Source organism: Phaseolus vulgaris, chromosome 8, assembly GCF_000499845.2.
Source record: "Phaseolus vulgaris cultivar G19833 chromosome 8, P. vulgaris v2.0, whole genome shotgun sequence".
Lineage (NCBI taxonomy): Eukaryota > Viridiplantae > Streptophyta > Magnoliopsida > Fabales > Fabaceae > Phaseolus > Phaseolus vulgaris.
In genome coordinates this window covers 60,243,853-60,264,566 of record NC_023752.2, presented here as the reverse complement: position 1 = coordinate 60,264,566, position 20,714 = coordinate 60,243,853, and the positions used below count along the sequence as shown (strand labels likewise).

Below are 20,714 nucleotides of genomic sequence, written 5' to 3'. Positions count from 1 at the left end.
TTGAAATGATTTTTTTCACATCTGATCTTCATAACTCAAATTATAACTTATTTTTCATCAATTGAATATGACTTGACTATTTATCTATCATTAATTTTGTGCAACATAATCACCTAATATTTTTTTTTCCCACCAAAATCTACATTAAAACAAAATGGTCATATGAGTAAGATTTTTTTTCTCCACTAATCTCCATCTTATAAGAATTGACAAATAGTTCAGATTAAATAATTTATTTTATATGTATGTTTGAGTTTCACCTAAAATTCTTGTTCAAATCATTATACAATTGCACCACCACACATAATTAGAATATTTTAAATGTTAAATATACAAATCATTTTTTACATTTTAAAATTTTATAATTCAGTAAACCTATGAAGAAAGCAATATTTTAATTTATAAAGAGTTTAAATATGATTTTCAAATGTACTAAAAGGCAAACCATGAAGAAAGAAAAAATATAAATCGTTTTTATCTCGATTCCTAAACGATGTAATAGTATATTAATATATCGAAATACCATGAATTTAAATAATAATAATGAAAGACCATTATTTACTAAAATATAGTACAATTCAGCTTGGTGTGTGGCTTTTAAGAATAAAAGATAAAAGAATATATTAGGAAGTAACATATTTTAAAAAAATATAGTTAAAATTTATAATTACAAAGTTATATAAATAATTTTGTTTATAATTTTGAGTTATTTTGTTGTCTTTAAAATTTTTCAAATATATGTTTTTAATCCTAATCTAATTGTGTTTATAGATTTCAAAGTTTTTTTCTTTGTCACTATAGGTAATTTGTATAAACTTTCTTATATATTTTTTTGTGTGTGTGCATAAAATAGTTTAAACATATAGAGAAGTTGATTTTTTTTCTAAATATTCTTATGGGAAAAATCCTTAAAACAGATTATGATATAAAAATTAAGAGATAATAACCTAAAGCATCTAAAATTTACTATTGCTCAGATGAGTTGTTTATATTGATTTTGTGGGTTTTATAATTCCACAGATTTAAACACTTTACATAAAAATAAAAATAAAAAACTTCGATATTATAGCAGCTAAAATCAGTGTTTAACTTGTTTTTTATGTGAAAAAAAAACTTTTTTTTATAAATCTTACGAATATTTCAAACATTTACGCATTAATTTTTGTATTTAAAGTATTTTTTTTAAATGATATTGTTTATATAAAACATCATGCTTATATTATATAAGTGATGTTATGTCATTTGTTCCTAAATTTTGTTAAATACTATTAATTAACTTTAAACAAGTTTTTGAAAACAATTAAATTGGAAATAATTTTATAAAATATTAGAGTGTCTCACCAAATACAGTCTTCAGAAAAATACATAGTGATTCTCAATATCGTTTTGTAAAGTGCAATGATGTTTTGCATAGTAAGTCATGAAAAAAAAAATAGAGGGGGAAGAAAACAATGTACAAGAACATTTGCCTAAAAAAATTAATAATCTTTAATGCTTTTGTGATTATTATTTTTTTCATTATTTTCTCTTTCGGTGATTTTTTTATTTTGTATGTTGATTTCTATTTTTTGTTATTTTATTTTGAATCCAAAAACGGTTTTTTCCTAAAAGAGAATTCAAAATATTTAATGTCAAGGGGAATTTTTCAAAATAAAACGAGTTGTGTTATGAAAATAAAAATAAAATTTTTGAAAGTTTATAGCAAGATATGTAATGTTATCTTGACACAAGTCTTATGTCTTATGTTGGTTAAAACTCAAGGATTGATTTATCATAAATTTGGGATAGGTTGGGTTGAAAAATACAAATTCTAGTAAAATAAAATCCAATTTACTTATTAACTCACCGAATAAAAAAATTCAAGTTTATTTAGTATTTTTTTATTTCTTAACATTTTTTTCTTAGTTAATATTATTTGAAATTTTTTTTATTACAAATACTAAAAGTGGTGATACTATTATATGTTTATCTGATCAAGATTTCATTATTATTTAACATGGAGGGACGAAGAACTATGACATTTGTTTTTTGTTTTCATTTTTTTGCTATTTTTTAGTATTATGTAACATTGTTTCACAAATATTTAAGACTTATATTTTGTTTAAAATTTTTATTTTATTATTATTTGAAATTTTAAGAATTAGTGAAAAATTATTATTTAATTTTGTTAAAAAAATTCTACAAAGAAATTAGGTTTTTAGGAAAATTATTTATTTTTAAAATGAGTCAATTTATTTAATTTATCAACATGTGGTAGATTGATCTCGACTAACGTTTGTAGAACTTACCAAAAGGTGGGTCAAGTTGGATTGATCAGTATACTGATGGATTAAGCCTACTAGATTGAATTGATTTGTTTTAACAATAGACTGTTAGAGTTGGTATTGTCAAAATAAAATTGCATGAGAGTATTATACACATAGTTCAAGGGATACAACATGTGAAGGACTTGGAGTATAATTTATTGTCAATTAGTCAATTAGAACGACTTTTTGTGTAATGTTCATATTGAAGGTGTGATATTCAAGGTGATGAGAGAAAACCTACTAATAATAAAAGTATAAAAGATAATGGAAAATCCATACATGCTTTTGGGAGATATGTTGCAAGAAACAAATGCAGGAGTTGCATCAACAAGTCAAGAAGAAGTCGTAATGTGTGACGTTGTAAACTGTTATATGTCAAAGTAAGGTTTAAAAATCCTTGCATAACATAATCTATTTCCAATGCTTAAGAAAGTTATTTTACCTTTCTGTTAGCATTGTGTGATAAACAAACAACATATATATTAACATTTGTTATAATGGTGTTGAGAAGCAAATACATATTATACTTGATTAATCATGATTTATGGGAATAACTATTCCTGGAGTAGCAAAATATCCAACATCATTCATTGATGATTATTTCAATAGATTCTACATGTACCGTAACAATAGGAAGTCACATGTACTTCCTGTAATCAAGGAATTCAAAACGAGTTCAAAATTAGAAAAATAATTAAGTGCTTAAGAACAAATAGTGAAAAAGAATACATAAATGGAGATTTTTTTAACATGCTGCAAATAAAGGGATATTATGAGATAATTTCCTATTTCAGTTACACCTAATGGTATTATTTGTGGGATCTCACTACTCACAGTGTTTGTTAGCAAGGATGTGTTTGTTAGCAAGGATGTAGTTTTATATAAAAAAAAATAACTTGCAAAGTGAGTAGAAACCAAAAGGTTTGAGTACTTCTTTCTACTATAATTAATGTATTCTTATTATATTATTATCATTTATTACACTCATTGCTTAAATTATTATTATTATTATTATATTTTTTATCATTACCATTCTTATTAAAAAATTATATTAAAATAATTAATAGTCAAATAATATTAAATAAATAAATACTATATTGATTATGTTGATAATTTATCTTGTTTGTGACACGATCATTCTTTTCTTTCTTTGTTTTTTCTTATTTTCTTTTGTACTTTTTCTTTTTTTTATGTCTCTAACCTCTTATCTTCTATTTTTTTTTTATTTCTTAGTCAATTTCTCATGTCTCTCACTAGATCCTACCACGTAGAAGTTAGTGAGTTTTAGAATAATTATACTATTATAATTCATTGGAGTAAGTGTTTTTTTTTCTACTTTGGGATATATCAATTTGTTTTCGTTTAACCTATATTATGTGGATAATTTATATTTTTACTGGTTATGTTAATTGAAAAAAAAGTCATTTTCTAAATTAGTTTATCCTTCAATACGAGTTTTAGCTTATCTGGTGAAATTTCACTAGGTTTTTAGTTTTTTTATTTTTTCCATTCAGTTATTTGTAGCAATTACTTAGATTATAATTAATTTGTAAGGTAAGTGAAATTATCTTGAACAATATTTGAATTGTTGATTTTGAGTGTAATGACATAAATGTTGAAATTGAAATTAATGTTTGATTGTATGAGTATATAGATTTTGAACTTGATAATGACTTAAAAGAGTTAAAATGGATGTTTATAACAGTATTGGATTAATTGTGCTTTTGTTTGATTAAAAAATTAATTATAAACTTAGTAGAATAGCTTAAATGAGTAAATATATTCACAAGATTTATTTAAGTTTTTTTTATATAATTACCTTTATGTTAATTTTACTTGAGTTCCAAGCTATCACTTGAGCGATGCTCAGTGTAAAGTACCATCGCTCGAGCCACTAGTTCAACGCTTAAGTGATAACATTCTTTGCTCAAGCTAAAGGCAAAAATTTAGCTAGAGAGAGGTTACAAGCAACCTTACCCTCAATGAAACTCATCGCTCCAACAATGGAACCTAAGAAACTCATGCATGCGTTTTGTTTGATTTTGTGAGTTAGAAAGGTGATATGATTCGAGTAGCACCCTTGTTGCTCAAGCAACCTCTTCAGGAGCAAGACAATTTCTTTTTTCTACAACGTTATATTGCTTGAGTGTCATATTGATGCTTAAATGACACAACCTCTCGTTCAAGCGATTTCACACAACTTAAGTGAAGAGGTTACAATGACATGTAAGTCGCTCAGGTGACAAAGTTTCACTTAGGTAACATTTTTTAAAGTCTAAGCCACTATTTAGTTTAATTATTCAATAAAATGATGTGATGCTATAAATTAGAGTGAAATTGTATTATTTGATATTGCAATCAAATGATTATAAAGAGTTTGTATTATATAGATGATATAAATTAATTTGAACTTACATATACGAGATTGTACATGGAATCATTATTTGTTAGCATGCATGAGTGTCCAAATAATGTCTTAGCTTAACCGAGTGTCCAAATAATGCAAGTTAAAATCATTGGTGATGAGAAAATAATAGAAGATTTATTACATACATGATAGACGTGCATGATAGACGTGCTTGTGTTATGGTAGTGAATGCTTTAAACATACCCAACTCCATTTATAGATTAAATTATTATATTGAGTTAGGTGTTAGTCTTTAATAAGACATACAAATACTAGTTGATATTTCCTATTATATATCTCTTTTGATATTTAAATTTATATTAAATTAGATATAAAATTATGATTTTATATTAGAACTCATTTATAGATTATTTTACATATAATTAATTACATGGATGACCCTTCTCATGTTATTATTTGAAAATTTATTATAATTATACAACTATTTGAAAATTTATTGTTATTACACTATTTACATAATTACACAAGTCTACAAATCCAAAAGTGAACTTAAAAACAGCTAATAGACTTTATAAATATTTTTTTTATAAATGTGTATGCACACATATATGTATATGTATATATTTGAAATATTTATAATTTTGTAGATTTTATGTTGGGTAATACTAGAACACATTAGCATGTATACTATAGTGATATTGAGTTTTGCATGGTGTGTTAAAGGTGCATTCTAGTGGGTATATAGAAACCAAATACAAGTGCAGAAAGAATGGGTATCTTGATGTTTCCTTTTAGGGTTAAAAAACCACATAGTATGTTTTTAGGTATCACCATTAATAAATGCACATTGAAGACAGGAACAGTAAAAAGGAAAACATGAAAAGTGAACCACTTTAATTCGAATAATAGCATGTTTTTAGTTATGTGTGAAGGTGAAAAAAAAAATTAAATTTTTAGGGGCCACATTCACATTGCACCCAATGATGAAATATTTTTTGGTTTGTGAAAAAAATTTGCCTTTGGAACAAAACAAGGCACTGTTTTGTGTCTCCCTGACCCTGATCTCATTCTCGATCGCCTTTGTTACCGACCCATTTTAACTCTCTTTCTCTCTTTCATACATTTCCTCGTTACCCTTTCTCTCCATTTTCATTTTCTTCTTCTTCTTCTTCACTGGTTTCTCAGTTATCGTGACCTTATCCCAATTCCTTTTCTGTTGCGGAGGTGCCTCTGGGGTGTTGTACAGATCAACCCACAATCTTCAATTGTTGTTGGTCTGCTTCTTCTCCCTTAAAAATTCTTTCTTTCTTTCTTATCCCTTATTCCCATTTAATATTTTCAGCAATATCTTTTGTGCCCTCTTTCCTTTCATTCCCATCCTTTAGTCTTGGATGTTTTGTATGTGTTGCAAAACTATTGCTTTGCCCCGAGGGATTCACAAAACTCTATCATCATAGCACTCGAATGTTTGCCTTGTTCGCCCTCTACTTTTTGCCCTGTTTCCCAATCTCTTTTTGTCTTATCCGTTGCTAAGTGAGGCTCTTTTTACTGCCTGCTCCAATGGGATAGTTTTGCATTTTTTGTTTAGCTCGTTGTCACGTTTCATTTCCTAGAAATGTGTTTTAAATAGAATGAAATGTTGCACTCTATCATGTTTTTACTATCATTGCAGTTTCCTGATTTTATGTGTAGTTTGGTTTGCTGGAAGAAATTTGTGTTCTCCTTAGTTCGGAGTTGATAATTTGTTTTTATTTTCAATCTGTTATTTTGACTATCTGCTTGCTGTTGTTTTTACTGTTAGTTTTGTTTGGTTGTCTTTAACAATCTTTCTGCCATTTCCTAGGTGTTTGGCCTCTTCCTGTACCATGGATGGTATTCACGGGGGTGATTCTCGGATACACATCAGTGATGGCCAGCATCCTATACATGTGCCATATGTGCAAGAACATGAGCATCATGGACTGCACCATATGAGCAATGGGAATGGGATTGATGAGGATCAGAATGATGGTGGTGATACTAACTGTGGTGGAAGTGAGAGTGTGGAAGGTGATATCCCTTCCAGCCATGGAAATCTCCCTGACAATCACGGTGTAATAATGCATCAAGGGGGTGATGCTGGGGATCAGCTTACGTTGTCTTTTCAGGGCCAAGTTTATGTCTTTGACTCCGTGTCTCCAGAAAAGGTGCATCCAACTTATGTCTTTTTACTTTGCATTGACATGATATGACATTGCTCCTCGTGTCTACAGCCTACTATGCGTGTCTCGACTTCTCAAGCCTTTTTTGGAAATATTGATTTCCACTGGCTATTTAAGCATGTTCAATTTAATGACTCCTAGATTGTTGTCCATGGGGGTGTCTGCTCTGCGCTTGAATATGCATGAGATCATAAAAATCATGATGCTTTAGTTATAAATAATAGAATGCATTGATGAAACTATGACCGTCTCCCACACTTTCGTATAGCAAGGAGCCTTTTGGCATTGGGATATGTTAGTTTTTTTATTCATATTCATATATGCTTTATGCATGTTTGATTTCCCATTTCTTCTTCTTTGGGAGTATTTGTCATTTTGGTTGATGTATATGACAAAAGGTATCACTCAAGCTTAAGGGGAAAGTTTGTTTCACAGCCTCAAGACCAGCAATGTTGTATGGAACCGAGTGTAAGAAAAGAATAAACTGCATCTGCATGCACTAGAGATAAGAAGTGTTGTGCAATGGATGATGAGTGGACACACTAGACATGAATGCCTTAAAAGGAAAGTTGGAATGACACCTGTTGTAGAACAAAAGTGATAGAATTTGTCTTTAGGTGGTTTGGACGTGTGGAGAAGACTTGTGGAACTCTTAGTCAAAGGGGTAGGTCATATAGAAGGCAGCCTTGTAGCTTTGCTAGAAAAAAGTATAGCAAGTGTGAAAAAATTGTGGGTAAAGTCATTAAGAAAATTTAGTGGTCAATGGTTTGTCTTTTAACATGATTAACTATAGAACATAATGTTGTTGCTCAGTTCTTGTTGTAATTTTATTCTTTATAATCGCTGTTAATACTAGGTTTATGTATTTAAAAACAATCCCATAATCACAGGGATTTGTCTCCTTAGCTGTCTATATTTCCTAAAATAATCAGCAGGTTCATGTATTTATATGTCCAAGGACCTCATAATTGATACTATAAAGTAGAATCTTATTTCTTCTAAATTTGAGAGTATCAATTAAGAAGTGTTGACTAGTTATTTTCCTCTTATCCCTTCCTGCATTTGCACAGGCGCAATGTTCATTGTCTCTCAACTTTCAATGCTTTACATGTTAAATTTATCATAATTTGCAGTTTAACAAGCTTCTTTGTTACGTTTTATATTATGATTTTAAAGATGGCTTTAACAATTAAAATCAATAATTTGATCCATTATTGACCAAGTTAGGAACTACTACCAATAACATTTATACATTGATGAAAATCCTGGGATATTTTTCTCAGGTTCAAGCTGTACTACTGTTACTGGGAGGCCGTGAAATACCTCCAACCATGCCTACCATGCCAGTGTCTCCTCACCATAATAACCGGGTATTACTACATTATTTGGTTGGATTGCAATTGATGCTCTTTTTCTAGTCAAATAAATGGCTTATGAAGTATTTTATTAGGGATTTACTGGTACTCCGCAAAAATTCAGTGTCCCTCAGAGATTAGCTTCATTGATTAGGTTTCGTGAAAAGCGGAAGGAACGAAATTTTGACAAGAAAATTCGGTATACTGTTCGGAAAGAAGTAGCATTAAGGTATGGTGTTTCCTATCATTATTTTTTAGATTAAGCATACACGTTTACCTGTTCACTTCTTTGGGTTAAAGTTTTGACTTTACTGTAGTCCATTTATGTTTGTAATGTTGTGTTGATAATAGTAGAAGGGTGCAAAATAGAACATAGCGGCGAGTTCCTTAAAGGGTCTGCAATAATCTTAATTTTTTATTAAAGCATCATTATCATGTATTGCCTCATTGTAGCTTTTGGCATATTGTCTAAATTCTTTCACAATCCATGATCCATTATAGTTGTTGTTGGGTTTTTTCAGTCTTTCAAATTTGCCAAGGGCAAGGATCTTTTTCTTTGAGAAAACCATAAAAAGCATAACTTTGATAGCAGGTACCAATGATGTGGCTTAGGTGTATGTGTAACTCAGCAATAAATTGGGGATTTGATTGACAGACAATCCAATGCATAGTACAATACATGATATAAATCATCCGATACAATTCTTCTCCCCCACAATACGAATCATCAAAACACTCGTTTTTGCTCCCAAATGACTCTTGGAATTACGAGAACAGTGATTCTTATTCGAATCGGGCCTTGAATTGTAGTAAAATTGCATTTGGGTTTTACCGCGAACTGGGTCAGGTTGTGTGACTCGGTTTGATAAAAACCTAAATTTACTTTTCTTTAGCACGAACTGAGAAGAAATAGATGCGTAGAGATTTATGCTTTCCCTCCAACCCTTAGCACAGACTGAGTGGGAACATTGGAAGAAAGGGTACAGCAGTAGATTGGCAACAATGGAACAGTAGATCAGTGGAAGATTGGGAACAATGGAACAGGGAAACATCAGAACAGTGATTGTGAACTAAGCGAGTAGCCCCTTCGACTTTTCAACAACACATGTTGGTGCAGTGATGTTGAAGTAGGAGAGAAGGAAGAAGTTGAAGACATTGAAGAAGGGGAAGAACTTTTAATAGAAGATAAAGATGACTTGAGTGATGTAGATTTTGGAGAGGAAGAGGATGAAATATGAATTATTTAGGATAGATTTTTGTTTTGTTTCTGAGATTGTTCAGTATCTGTAAGCAACAACAGTAGTCTGCAGTAGCAGCAGCAACAACAAATTTGTTTAGTTGCATACAACCATGGTTATAAGAATCTTATGCAGCAGTAACATTGTTTTTTGGAGGTTGTGTTGCTGAAGTTGTGTAGTAAATACGCATAAATACAACCACTCTTTTTGACTATGTGGTTGTTTTGTTATTAATTGTATCTTTGAATGTTTTTATGTTTTATATATTAAGTATATGTTGCATTTTTTAATGTTTACAAATTTTACTTTCACGATTCAAAATATAAGCTCTCCTTCCATACATAATTTGTATCTCAATTCAATTACCATGATCTAATGGAGTTCCATCTCAAACCTGCGAAATATGTGTCATCTATCTTCTTATCGCTCTAGCTTTCTTAAAGTGATGTTATAGTGCAGTGAATGTATGATATATTGCAAGTTTATATGGTGATGTTTGTTATTTTATCATGTAAATATATTTCTAAATCCACATTCTGACTAGCAATGTTACCTTAATATATCTACACCACTTGCTAACAAATACAAGTGACTTCTGTAGGATGCAAAGGAATAAAGGTCAGTTTACATCTTCAAAGTCCAATCATGATGAATCTGCATTAGCATTAACAAATTGGGGGCCGAACGAAAACTGGTCAGCAGAGAATAACGGTTCCCAGCAGCAAGATATTGTGTAAGTTTTCTGGTTCATTCTATGACTAGGGGAGATTCTGTCTTGTATAACAAATGGTATATTTTCTGTCAGTTGTAGGCATTGTGGCATCAGTGAGAAGTGCACACCAATGATGCGACGTGGGCCTGAAGGGCCAAGAACCCTCTGCAATGCTTGTGGTCTTATGTGGGCAAATAAGGTAAATGAGAGTTATGTTCACTCTTCATGTCAATTGCTATCGTTTTGTATATTCCATGTTGCGCTATAGATTAAATTATTGTCTGAAAACATCACCAAATTAAGGTACATTGTGGTGGTTTATTTCTGTCCAATTTATTATTAACATCCTTATACTTAACTATTATGGTATGTCTGTATACCATGGTCCATGCAGTGTCAATATATTGATGGTTATTAAAATATACCTATTGACTGTGATGCTATTATTATGGTACGTGCAGACTAGTTCATCTGGTCACACAATGATATTAGATGCTTTAAAAATATGCGTCTTTCTCTCTAAAAATCTTCAAGGTTTTTAAAGTTAGGAGGGACTAGATGCATATATTTTACAAGGTTGGGGTCCAAAATGTTATGATGTTTTATTGTCATTAGCTTAGCTCAATATCATGTGTATTTATTATTTAATCACGTGAATTTGGGAATCTGTGAATGTAACTGCATAAAATCGGAAACATAAAAGTGCTTTGAGAAGAAAACAAAGATAATAATACATTATGAGAGCTTTGAATGGTTTGACACTGATTTTGAGAGTTACCTGGAGAGAGATCAGCATAGATAAAAGATTCTATATATCTTTGTGGGGTATGGACCACGATTTGCCAGTTCACGCTCTAGCCTTTGATTAGGTTTTGAGGAAAATATAAAATATTAATCTACAATTGTTTTCTTCAATGGCATCTCACCAAAAAATGCAGTTAAAGAAATTGCAACACAATCTGTAACTTTATCTTAAGATATCTGACCGATTGATGAGGAAAATGTTTCATTAAAGTAATATAAGGTACATTTCAGCAAAAAATTTATGTTGTATATTAATTTAGTTTGTTGATATGTTCTCATTTTCTGAACCGCAGGGAACCCTGAGGGACCTATCAAGGGCGCCACCCATATCTGGACCAATAAAAAATGAGGTCGGATACCATGCATTCATTAAATATCATGCCGTATTTCTTAACAACTTGGGTCATCTTTATGACCTTAATTTTTCCTTCAATTGAATATTTACAGAATAAAAGTGTAGAGGCCAACCAGATAGTCCTTAGAGTTGCAGGAGAAGCTGATGATTCGTCGTGAAGAACTTTATTTTGGTCAGAATGGAGAGGGATTTCATGAAATAAGAGTGATGGGATAAAAAATTGTAGAAGGTGGCTTATTCTACTATGTTTTTAGTGAATGAAAAATGTTTAGATGAGAGCATTCTGTATTTTGTTTTAAATATATGCAGGTCATTATTGTCCATGACAGCTAGTTCTTTCCAGAGATTTTTATTTATTTTGGGTATGCTGAACAGCTTCAGTGCACTTCCGGATGTTGTATTAAGTTTGAGCAATGTAGCTGTATTTATAAAAAAAAGTGTTCCTTTTCGAATTAGATCGAGTGATTTTCATTTCACTTTTTTAAGTTCTTCAACAGAGCAGAATATTAAAAGGGAACTATGAGCTGGGTGTGAAGAACAAATGAATTACACTAACTGGACAACAAAAATGGTACAACCATCTTCATATATATAAAATCCTTAATCCACCGTGATGGGTATATCTATTACAAGTCTTGTTCCTGCAGTGTCAAGCTACGGTCTGGCCACATAAAATAAAAGCTTGAATTAGGCATTGAGCAGCGTGAGTTTGATCTGGCGCTCCAGAGACAATCACCAGACCCTCAGTGGCTCCAGGTTTTGGATCATGAATCGCCACGTTTGCACCAGACGTCTGAGGAAAACCCAATGGACAAAACTACTATAAGACAACCGTTTAGCAAACAGTAAGAAATTAATTACTAATCAGATATACACAGACCTGTCGAATCTGAGTAAGGTTGCCATTGCTCTCCCCATAAACGTGGGTTAAATACATATGAGGGACGGTGATCTCAATTGTTAAGTTATTTGGATTCTGTAATGGGTGTCCATTCCTGCAAATAACACAAACACCAGTATAAGATATTTGGTACAGCACCTGCTTTTATAAATGTTGGAAACAACTATCGACTTGTAGATAAAATATACTGTCACTTCAAAAAATACTTCCAAAACTCACTTTCCAGGGTTCTCATTTCGTGAGGCAAAACTAGATGTATCAGCTGTTCCTCCAGGATTTCCTCTGTTAATTGCCTGAAATAAAAACCTAAAGCGTTATAAACATCATTCCTAAATAGGGTCCCCCTCCTTTCTCCTCCCACACCCCAAAAAAAGAAAAGAAAATATAAGATGTTTAGACCGCATATATCAAGATCCCCAAGCATTAAACCCTGTATATGAAAGGGAGACTGACCAGAGGATTCCATGATCTTGGAGAAGTTGGCCCTTCATAACCACGAGGATAGGGAACTCGATCCATGTTTGGGGGACCACGTCCCATGCCATGTACAAATGCATGCTGCTGATGGTCAATAGACATCGGGGGAACAGTTGAATGGTCGATTCCATGGTGCCCAACTTGAGGAGAAGGAGGAGGGTGGCCAGAGGACATCATGTGATTTCTTGGCCTAAATAAAGGAGGTGGCATATCTGGATATGGTGGCAAATGAGGCGGTGCATTAAAATTTGGAGGGGTCCTTACAGGGAAAACGGTTTCCCGAATTCTGCTGGTTATGTGAAACAAAGCATCCTGTACCGATTGTAAGCTCCCAATAACCTATGATAGAACACAATTTTATTTCATCTGTTAGATCGTCCTCGTTTCCCAGAAGACCATCAAAATCCAAAACTTAAATCTACATATAAGCATATTCAAGCAGGATTATCAACAAAAAAGAACCGAAAGCCCTTATTTTCCCACTAGCAGCTACTCTATGTGAGTAAACAAAATCCTTAGTCCTGCATGGAAAAAAAATGACACCGGCAACCAAGGTAGTTAAAATCAGGATTTCACCTCAAATCAGGATGGGAGATCAAGAAAAATCGCATATTGTAAATAGGATTTTACAAAATTCATAATACAATATAATCCTAGAACCTAGATGTCTAATCTAACAAACGTGCCACAACATAAAGGTTATCGTGTGGGTTCAAACAAAAATAAAGGGTGGGTTTGTAATTCAAACAAGAACAAAAAATCCGAAAGTGAAATTAAGGTTTGAACAAGGAAGAATGGAGAAAGGTGGATAGAGCACCAAATAAGTGAACGGAGCAAAAAAAACAATGGACCTGGAGAACAAAGGAAGAATAGAGGAAGAAGGCCTGGCAAAATACTGTGAAGGACAAGGAAGGAGAATGCTTCAAATAGTAACTGATTAGGTTTTCCGGTTTACCAAATCAAATAATAGAATGGTGTGCAATGTCAAAGTGAATCGTGATAGAAAAATAAGAAGTGGGAAAATCGTATCAATTTGTCCAAACAAGTTGCCAACAAAATTATAAATAAAAGGTTTTAGCAATTTCGGGATTTAAATTGTGATTTTAGACGGATTTTAACTAGGAATTTTTGTCCTGACACTAGTATTTCTCAACCCAATAGACTAGAAACAAATCTCACTCGAAGTTTTGCAACTGTTGCTAGCTTAATGAGTTTCGCTCGCACACAGCAAAGATCAAACAAGGGTTATCCGCTACAGGATTGTTCCCAAGGTTATCACCACATCCTTGTACTCATTACAATAAGCATCTAGTTGGATTCTTAAAAAGTGAGAAAGAAAAGCCAAAGAAAATGAAAAGACATAACTTGTTTTTTCTCAAGATACACTAAAAATTACAAACCAAAACTCAAATTAGAGTGAAAAGTATTTATATTCTAGGAAAGAGAGATATAAGACATTTCCTAATGACTTAGTAAAGATGGGAAATTTTGCTGCCTTTTTTTTCTTTCTCTCGTACCTTTACCTCTATTTGGTACAGAAGCAAGAAATGAGGCGAGAAAGAAATGCTTGAAATTCAAGTTGAAGAGAAAATGGAAGAAAATTAATAAATTTTGTTTCTAAAGGTCATCTTTCCTCTTTCTTTTATTTTCATTTTCTCTTGAACCAAACAAAGAAAATGCATCATTATCTGTGTTTTCTCTCTTTTCTATCTTTTTACTCTCATGAAAGTGTCTAAAGTACCAATTACCTGTACAACTTCTTCATTTTGGGAAATGTACTTAATTTGTTCCTTCGAAAAAATGCGAATACTAGCACCTGTGGCCCTTCGCATTTCAGAAATAACAAGACCTCCCTTGCCCAAGAGGCAGCCCACCTGTGCTGAACGCACAAGAAGCTTAGCAACAACCGCAGCACTTGGCTCAAATCCAATCTCTGTAAGTCGACAATGAACACGGATGACAGCTTCTTGTGCAGGAGAATGCTTTTGCTCTGACACCTGCAGAAGATTATATAAAGTTTAGTTTGTTTCCTTGTCAAATATCATGGAAATTGTATATCAGGTTTTATAATTTTCTGCTGCAATAGTCTCGTAAGCTGCAAGCACGTTTTACAAAGAAAACTACCAATACAGAGAAGTTACCATGATTAGAATAACTCAACAGCAACTCAGAGTAAACACTCTGAAGATGAACCCCAGCCACAAAAATCAGACATTACCTGTTTGATTATAACAAAAGAACAATCATATTTTAGATTTCTAACAAAATCCCCAGAATAACTTGACACCGGAGAGCCAGCTCACAATAATCTCAAGAAGCACCCAAAGTTACAAACAAGAAACTTTCCAAGACATAATACTGAAGAACCGACATAATTTACTCCCATCAAAGCAAAACTTTGCACACAAAAACATCGGAAGGTGATAGGCAACTTTGTGTTAAAAGCTATCATACACAGGTAGAGCATTATGTATCAAAGACAAATAAAGTAGTTGATCTCATACCTCTCGTGCAGATATCACAACCACGCGCTCGTCTGAATCAGGTCCAGCCTCAACAATTTGGATAGATGCACCAGTTTCATTCTGCAGAGCCCGCACCACAGAACCACCTTTGCCAATAAGACTACCAACTTTATCATGGTGACACAACAGCTTGAAGACAACCTCCTCTTCCATAAACATCCTATGAGTAGGGCCAGCACTTTCTGGACCCGGAAAAGAATAACCTCTGGAATGGTGATCAGGAGGAGCATATGAACCTGAAGACCCATAACCACGTTGAGGATAACCATCAACCTGAGCAGGAGCTGCTCCAGAATGTTTAAACGCACCAGAATTTGGCCCATTGTTATCGTGAAGACAAGTCGAAACAGATAAAAGCGCTTTCTTTACTGCTGTAAAGTTTCCTGTTATCTGCACACATCACAAGCCGGAACTCAACATCATTGTATAGTCCATAGTAAGAAAAAGACCCAGATCTGTTTAGGTATAAAGCATTTATTAGAGAAAATAGAACTAGGTTAAGTGTATAATTTAGTCCCCGTATATGTAGTGAATTTTGAATTTGGTCTCCATATGTAAAAATCTATTAAATTAGTTCCTATACGTTTTAATTTGGTTTCTGTCACCGTTGCCCCTTGCACACTCTTAATTTAGTCCCTATGTAGCGTATTTTTAATTTGATCTTTGTTGCACACATCACAAGCCCCAATTCAATATCATTTATCATAGCCCATATTAAGAAAAAGACCCAGCTCGGTTTTAATAAGCCTCTCCTAAGCATTTATAAGAGAACAAAAACTAGGTTAAATGCATATAGTTTAGTCATTGTAGTCCTCGTTTTTGTAGCGAATTCTTAATTTGGTCTTTGTAAGTAAAAGTCTACTAAATCGGTTCATATTCGTGTAAAACTGACTTAATCTGGTCTTTGCCACCATTATCCCCTTACAGCTCTTAGTTTAGTTCCTACTAATGTAGCATACTTTTATTTTGATCTTCATACGCGTAAAGCATCCATTAATTTGGTCACATACATGTATAACATTCTTAATTTGCTGCCTAAATAAAAGTAAAAGTAAGCAAAGTTTCTCCATAAGCTAATCCAAGTTACTTATAAATCTTTAGTCTTGATTTGTGCTAGAAGATGAACTTATTTTACAAATTCTGCAAGTGTTTACGGAGAAATTTATCAAACGGCAGAGAGTGTCCGTTTTTTAGATTATAAAATAATACCTGAATGAATTCGTCTCCAAGAGGAGGAAGAGGAGGTTGATCCTTGGGCAAAACCCTAATGTGAGCCCCACTCTCTTGCCTGATCTTTTCGACGATCTTGCCTCCTCGCCCGAGCACGCAACCAACCTGATAGCTGGGCGCCACCAATTTACACGACACTGTCGAATTGCTGCAATTCTTAGTTTCATCTTCCACCGTTCTTTCAAAAACCCTAATCAACGCAACCTGCGCAGCCGATTCCTCGCAAGAAACAGCGCCGGCCGCCGCCACGATGACAACAACGCGCTCCTCCGCCGCGCCCAAGTCCTCCACCATAATCTTAGCTCCGTCGCCGGCCAGAGCCGTTACGTCCGCCGCCTTCGCGGCCGGGCACACGATCCGGAAAACGGCGTCGGCTGCTGGTGGCGGCGGAGCATGGCGGCGCTTCTTGCTGTTGTTGTTGGACATCACATCAAACAGCAAATTCACTTCCAACAGAACAATCACTTCCTCATCGTTTGTTTCGCATCCCAAATGCTATGAAATTAACACGTGTGCAGCACACGCACGAAACTGGATTCGCTGCGTCGCTTTTTTCACGAGATTGTTGAGTCAACTAGTCAGATCCGTTGGATTCGATTTCAATCTCAAGTTTTGAACTACTTTCTTTGATTTGTTGAATCAAGCTTAAGGTAACATGCTTTTCATGTGACGAATCTAGTTCCTTCATTGCATAAGTAAAGTGATAAGGTTAAAGCTGGTTATAGTATTTCCGAATAGGATATTATTTAATTTTTTATTTATTTTATATTAGTTTTTTTTTTCATTAAAATACCTTTATGTTATTTTTTAATAAATGAAAGCTAAAAAGTACACTAATTATTAGTGAAATTAACTAAAAATAAGGATATGACTTGAATACACTTTAGAGTATAAAGTGAAATAACAACTACTACTAATCAAATTAACTATTGTCATCATAATTAGCTTTATATTTTATATCTAATTTTATCATAATTTCAAATCGTTGATTTTTGTAATCAATTATTCTTATTTTACTTTATCTTCGAAAGTGTTTTACCTCACTTTAAAAAAAGTTAAATCCTAAAAATTATAATTATGCATACTTAAGTGGAAAAGCATAGTTAATCATAGATTTTCTTAAGTGAAAATGTTAACATGTTCTCATTATTCAACATGTTTGGGTCACTTTTTTATATATAGAAAAGATACTTTGACACTAATGAACAGGACAAATATTCATTTTAAAATTTATTATAATAGTATAATAATATATAAATAAAAATATTAATTTATTGAATTATTAAATAGTTGTGAATATTATTTTCGGTATCAAACTATTATTACTGTTTTTTTATATACAAGATTGTCTCTCCTTTTATTATAAAATGCTTAATGTGATGATCCAAACTTTATCATATCATTGATGTGAGGATTCAAAATTTTGAATTAGGACAAATATTTAAAAAATAAAAAATTATTAGTATATGATATGTGAGTTTGTGAGTTTGCACATTTTTTTGTATCAATATTAAATATGATAATCATGGACAATTGCGTCTAACAATAAATATAAATATAATTTTTAGGTTTTTTCCCAGTTCAAATAATCTCATTCACTAGGAAGGATATATTCTTTTAGTATATACAATGGTTGGATTTACTTTTCTTAATAGCTAGATAAACATCCTAATTGTTTTTATAAGGTTCTTCTTAATCCCAATACTTTAATTTTCTTTAAGTTTTAGGATCCTTTTACAAAGTTGTAAGATGTACTCTATCATCTTATCCATTTTGGTACAGTGCAACTTCTACTTTATTGGCTTAAAATAGTGTTTTTAGCTTGAGAAACATTTTGGCATCATATATCTTATCCTCTTTATATTCTTCTTCGTTTGGAAGAAATCATTTTTATAGACTCTAAAAATATATAGTTGTTATGTGATTGTTTATATTCTTGAGCATCTTTAGCCTTTATGCATGTCCATTCTACGTCTGACGAGTTTTAACATGATTGTTGCAGTTAATGTAAGTTTGATTTTTGCTTATTTTTCTTCAAAACCTCCTTGATAACTAGCAATGCTTATCCACTATTTAGTTTAACCTTTTGCACTAATTAATTATTGATGTGCATTATGTATATGGCAAATGCCTGAGTCAGAGTTGAAAAGTTCTTTGTGTCAAGAAGTTGATGAAGGAAACAATTTTAGCTCGTATCTCAAGAGATATTTGATATGTGATTTGAAAGGATATTTTTGGTAAACAAACATTTCCTGCATATGTAGAGTAAGTGCGTGAATATTTATATTAAATACAAGATTTGCTTATTCTATGTATATCGTTTAATATTTGGTATGCGTTTCATCTATTCTCATGTGCGTTTTATAAGACTTTGAGAACAAATTGCATAGTTTTGTGTCGTATGTAGGATGAAATAATTGTGTTTTACATGATTTATTATTTTTATAAAACTATCATCTCACACACGAAGTGTAGTTTTATACTCAATTATTTTGAAACACTAACTAAAATATTGGGTGTTGGATAATAAAATAGGTAAGACAATCATAATAATTAAGGATATTAAATATTTTAATATAAAATATTAAAAATACTTATAAGAGTATTTACATGTTTTATCACACTCAATCATTAAAACCCTAAACCCTAAACTGAGAAGTTCTCACATGTTGATTTTGGCTCAATGAAAAAAATATGCACGAAAATCCTTTAATGAAAATGACAATAGTTTGATGGTTAGAGGGAACATAATGGACACAAACTTGCTCATGAACAAAATTTTCAAGTACAAAATGTATATCCATTTCAATGTGTTTTCATGAGTTAATGTTGTAAGAGCTTATCAAAGAGATATATTGCAATCACATTGTCATAATACACAAATATAATCACATTCTCATAATAGACAAATATAACCTTGTGGATAATGAAGTTTAAGTAATATATTATAGATTCAACAAGATTCAAAGATGACATTTACTATGCTCGACTTAGGCATTGGACTGAGAGAAAATGAGTTATTGTTTAGAGGATTATATTAATTTATCTATGAAAAAAATACAATAAATAAAAATAGACCTTTTAATATGATTATCCATAATTTAAACTGATTAACGATAAACCGTGGTTAAATTATTAGAAAAAAATTAATTATGATCAAATTAGGTTAAACAAACTTTAATTTAACTTTAACAAAATAAACCGCACAAAATACGGAAAAAAACCCACATGAATTGAGATATAAAAAAATCTCAATTGGTTTTACCTTGTTTAATGATATACTATATTCTTTAAATATTTATTATTTGAGATTCTATTTCCAGTGATTCTTTTCCAAGTTTAAAAAAAGACAATTTAAGAAAAATAAAATAAATGAAAGTGATACAATGAAATATCTCAAAAAATAATTTACTCCATCCATATAAATTAAAGAAAATGAAATATTGAATATTTACACATCAAATTAAAGTATAATTATTCAATATAAGAGTTTATAAAGACCAAATAAAAGTATAATTATCTAAGAGTTCACAAGAAAAGATACCAACGTACAAGTCTAATATAAAATAACATAATAACTTAAACTTAAATATTTACTTTGATTCATTTTCTTGAACCTGCATTATTTTCTATTCGTGTATTAAGTATAATTACAATAATAAATCAAATAATCTTTGCCAAGTTATTATTGTCATCTCAAATATATTTCCAAAATTAACACGATCGTATCACTTTCCAAACCAATTTTAACTACCCAATATTTATAACAACTAAGCCATTTTTAATCTTTAATTTAAACATCGTTAAAAAAATATCCTACTAGTAACATAATTTATAATCATAACAAATTCACTATTTAAAAAAAATCATTAAAATATATTCTTTTACCCATAATTTATATGGAGTCCAAGTAACAACTAGAAAGTGTTGGAGATTTATCAAAACTCTAAATAACTAGTGAAATATGACAAAACAATACAAAACTTCAATTACATGTTAAATTTGTTTAAAGAAACACTTTTCTTAACTGATGAAATCAATAAAGAGGTCAAACAAAAACAAAACAAGAAATTGAGAGGATACATTTTTATTTTATGTTATTTAAATCTAATACAATTATTTATAATATAGTTACTATTTAATTAAAGTATAGACATTTTATAAAGTAAAAAAATATTTATATATAAAGTAGTTTCTATTATTAACAAAAATTTATAAAATAATTTTTAAATTGTTATCTAA

At 31.5% G+C, this 20,714-nt stretch overlaps 2 protein-coding genes across 2 annotated transcripts; one reads left to right on the top strand and one right to left on the bottom strand.

Moving 5' to 3' along the window:
- The first annotated feature begins 5,596 nt into the window (after positions 1 to 5,596).
- On the top strand, positions 5,597 to 11,794 carry LOC137826348 (GATA transcription factor 28). The gene is made up of 8 exons (XM_068632282.1): positions 5,597 to 5,948; positions 6,518 to 6,860; positions 8,159 to 8,245; positions 8,326 to 8,459; positions 10,070 to 10,201; positions 10,274 to 10,379; positions 11,278 to 11,334; positions 11,432 to 11,794. The coding sequence occupies exons 2-8, from the start codon at positions 6,540 to 6,542 to the stop codon at positions 11,495 to 11,497; spliced, it is 903 nt and encodes a 300-aa protein (XP_068488383.1). The 5' UTR covers positions 5,597 to 5,948; positions 6,518 to 6,539; the 3' UTR covers positions 11,498 to 11,794.
- Positions 11,795 to 11,864: 70 nt separating this feature from the next.
- On the bottom strand, positions 11,865 to 17,189 carry LOC137826346 (KH domain-containing protein HEN4). The gene is made up of 7 exons (XM_068632281.1): positions 16,452 to 17,189; positions 15,222 to 15,632; positions 14,466 to 14,714; positions 12,694 to 13,056; positions 12,460 to 12,533; positions 12,220 to 12,334; positions 11,865 to 12,132 (listed from the first exon to the last, which is right to left on the bottom strand). The coding sequence occupies exons 1-7, from the start codon at positions 16,896 to 16,898 to the stop codon at positions 11,989 to 11,991; spliced, it is 1,803 nt and encodes a 600-aa protein (XP_068488382.1). The 5' UTR covers positions 16,899 to 17,189; the 3' UTR covers positions 11,865 to 11,988.
- Between the last annotated feature and the right edge of the window lie 3,525 nt (positions 17,190 to 20,714).

What these genes read in the sequence shown, in the direction of transcription:
- LOC137826346 (XM_068632281.1), bottom strand. Translation starts at nt 16,898, where the DNA reads ATGTCCAACAACAACAGCAAGAAGCGCCGCCATGCTCCGCCGCCACCA. An exon ending in TTGGAGACGAATTCATTCAG is followed by an intron (nt 15,633 to 16,451) that starts GTATTATTTTAT and finishes TGATGTGTGCAG; the next exon opens with ATAACAGGAAACTTTACAGC. An exon ending in AAAATGAAGAAGTTGTACAG is followed by an intron (nt 13,057 to 14,465) that starts GTAATTGGTACT and finishes GTTCTATCATAG; the next exon opens with GTTATTGGGAGCTTACAATC.
- LOC137826348 (XM_068632282.1), top strand. Translation starts at nt 6,540, where the DNA reads ATGGATGGTATTCACGGGGGTGATTCTCGGATACACATCAGTGATGGC. An exon ending in CGGAAAGAAGTAGCATTAAG is followed by an intron (nt 8,460 to 10,069) that starts GTATGGTGTTTC and finishes TGACTTCTGTAG; the next exon opens with GATGCAAAGGAATAAAGGTC. An exon ending in GTCTTATGTGGGCAAATAAG is followed by an intron (nt 10,380 to 11,277) that starts GTAAATGAGAGT and finishes TCTGAACCGCAG; the next exon opens with GGAACCCTGAGGGACCTATC.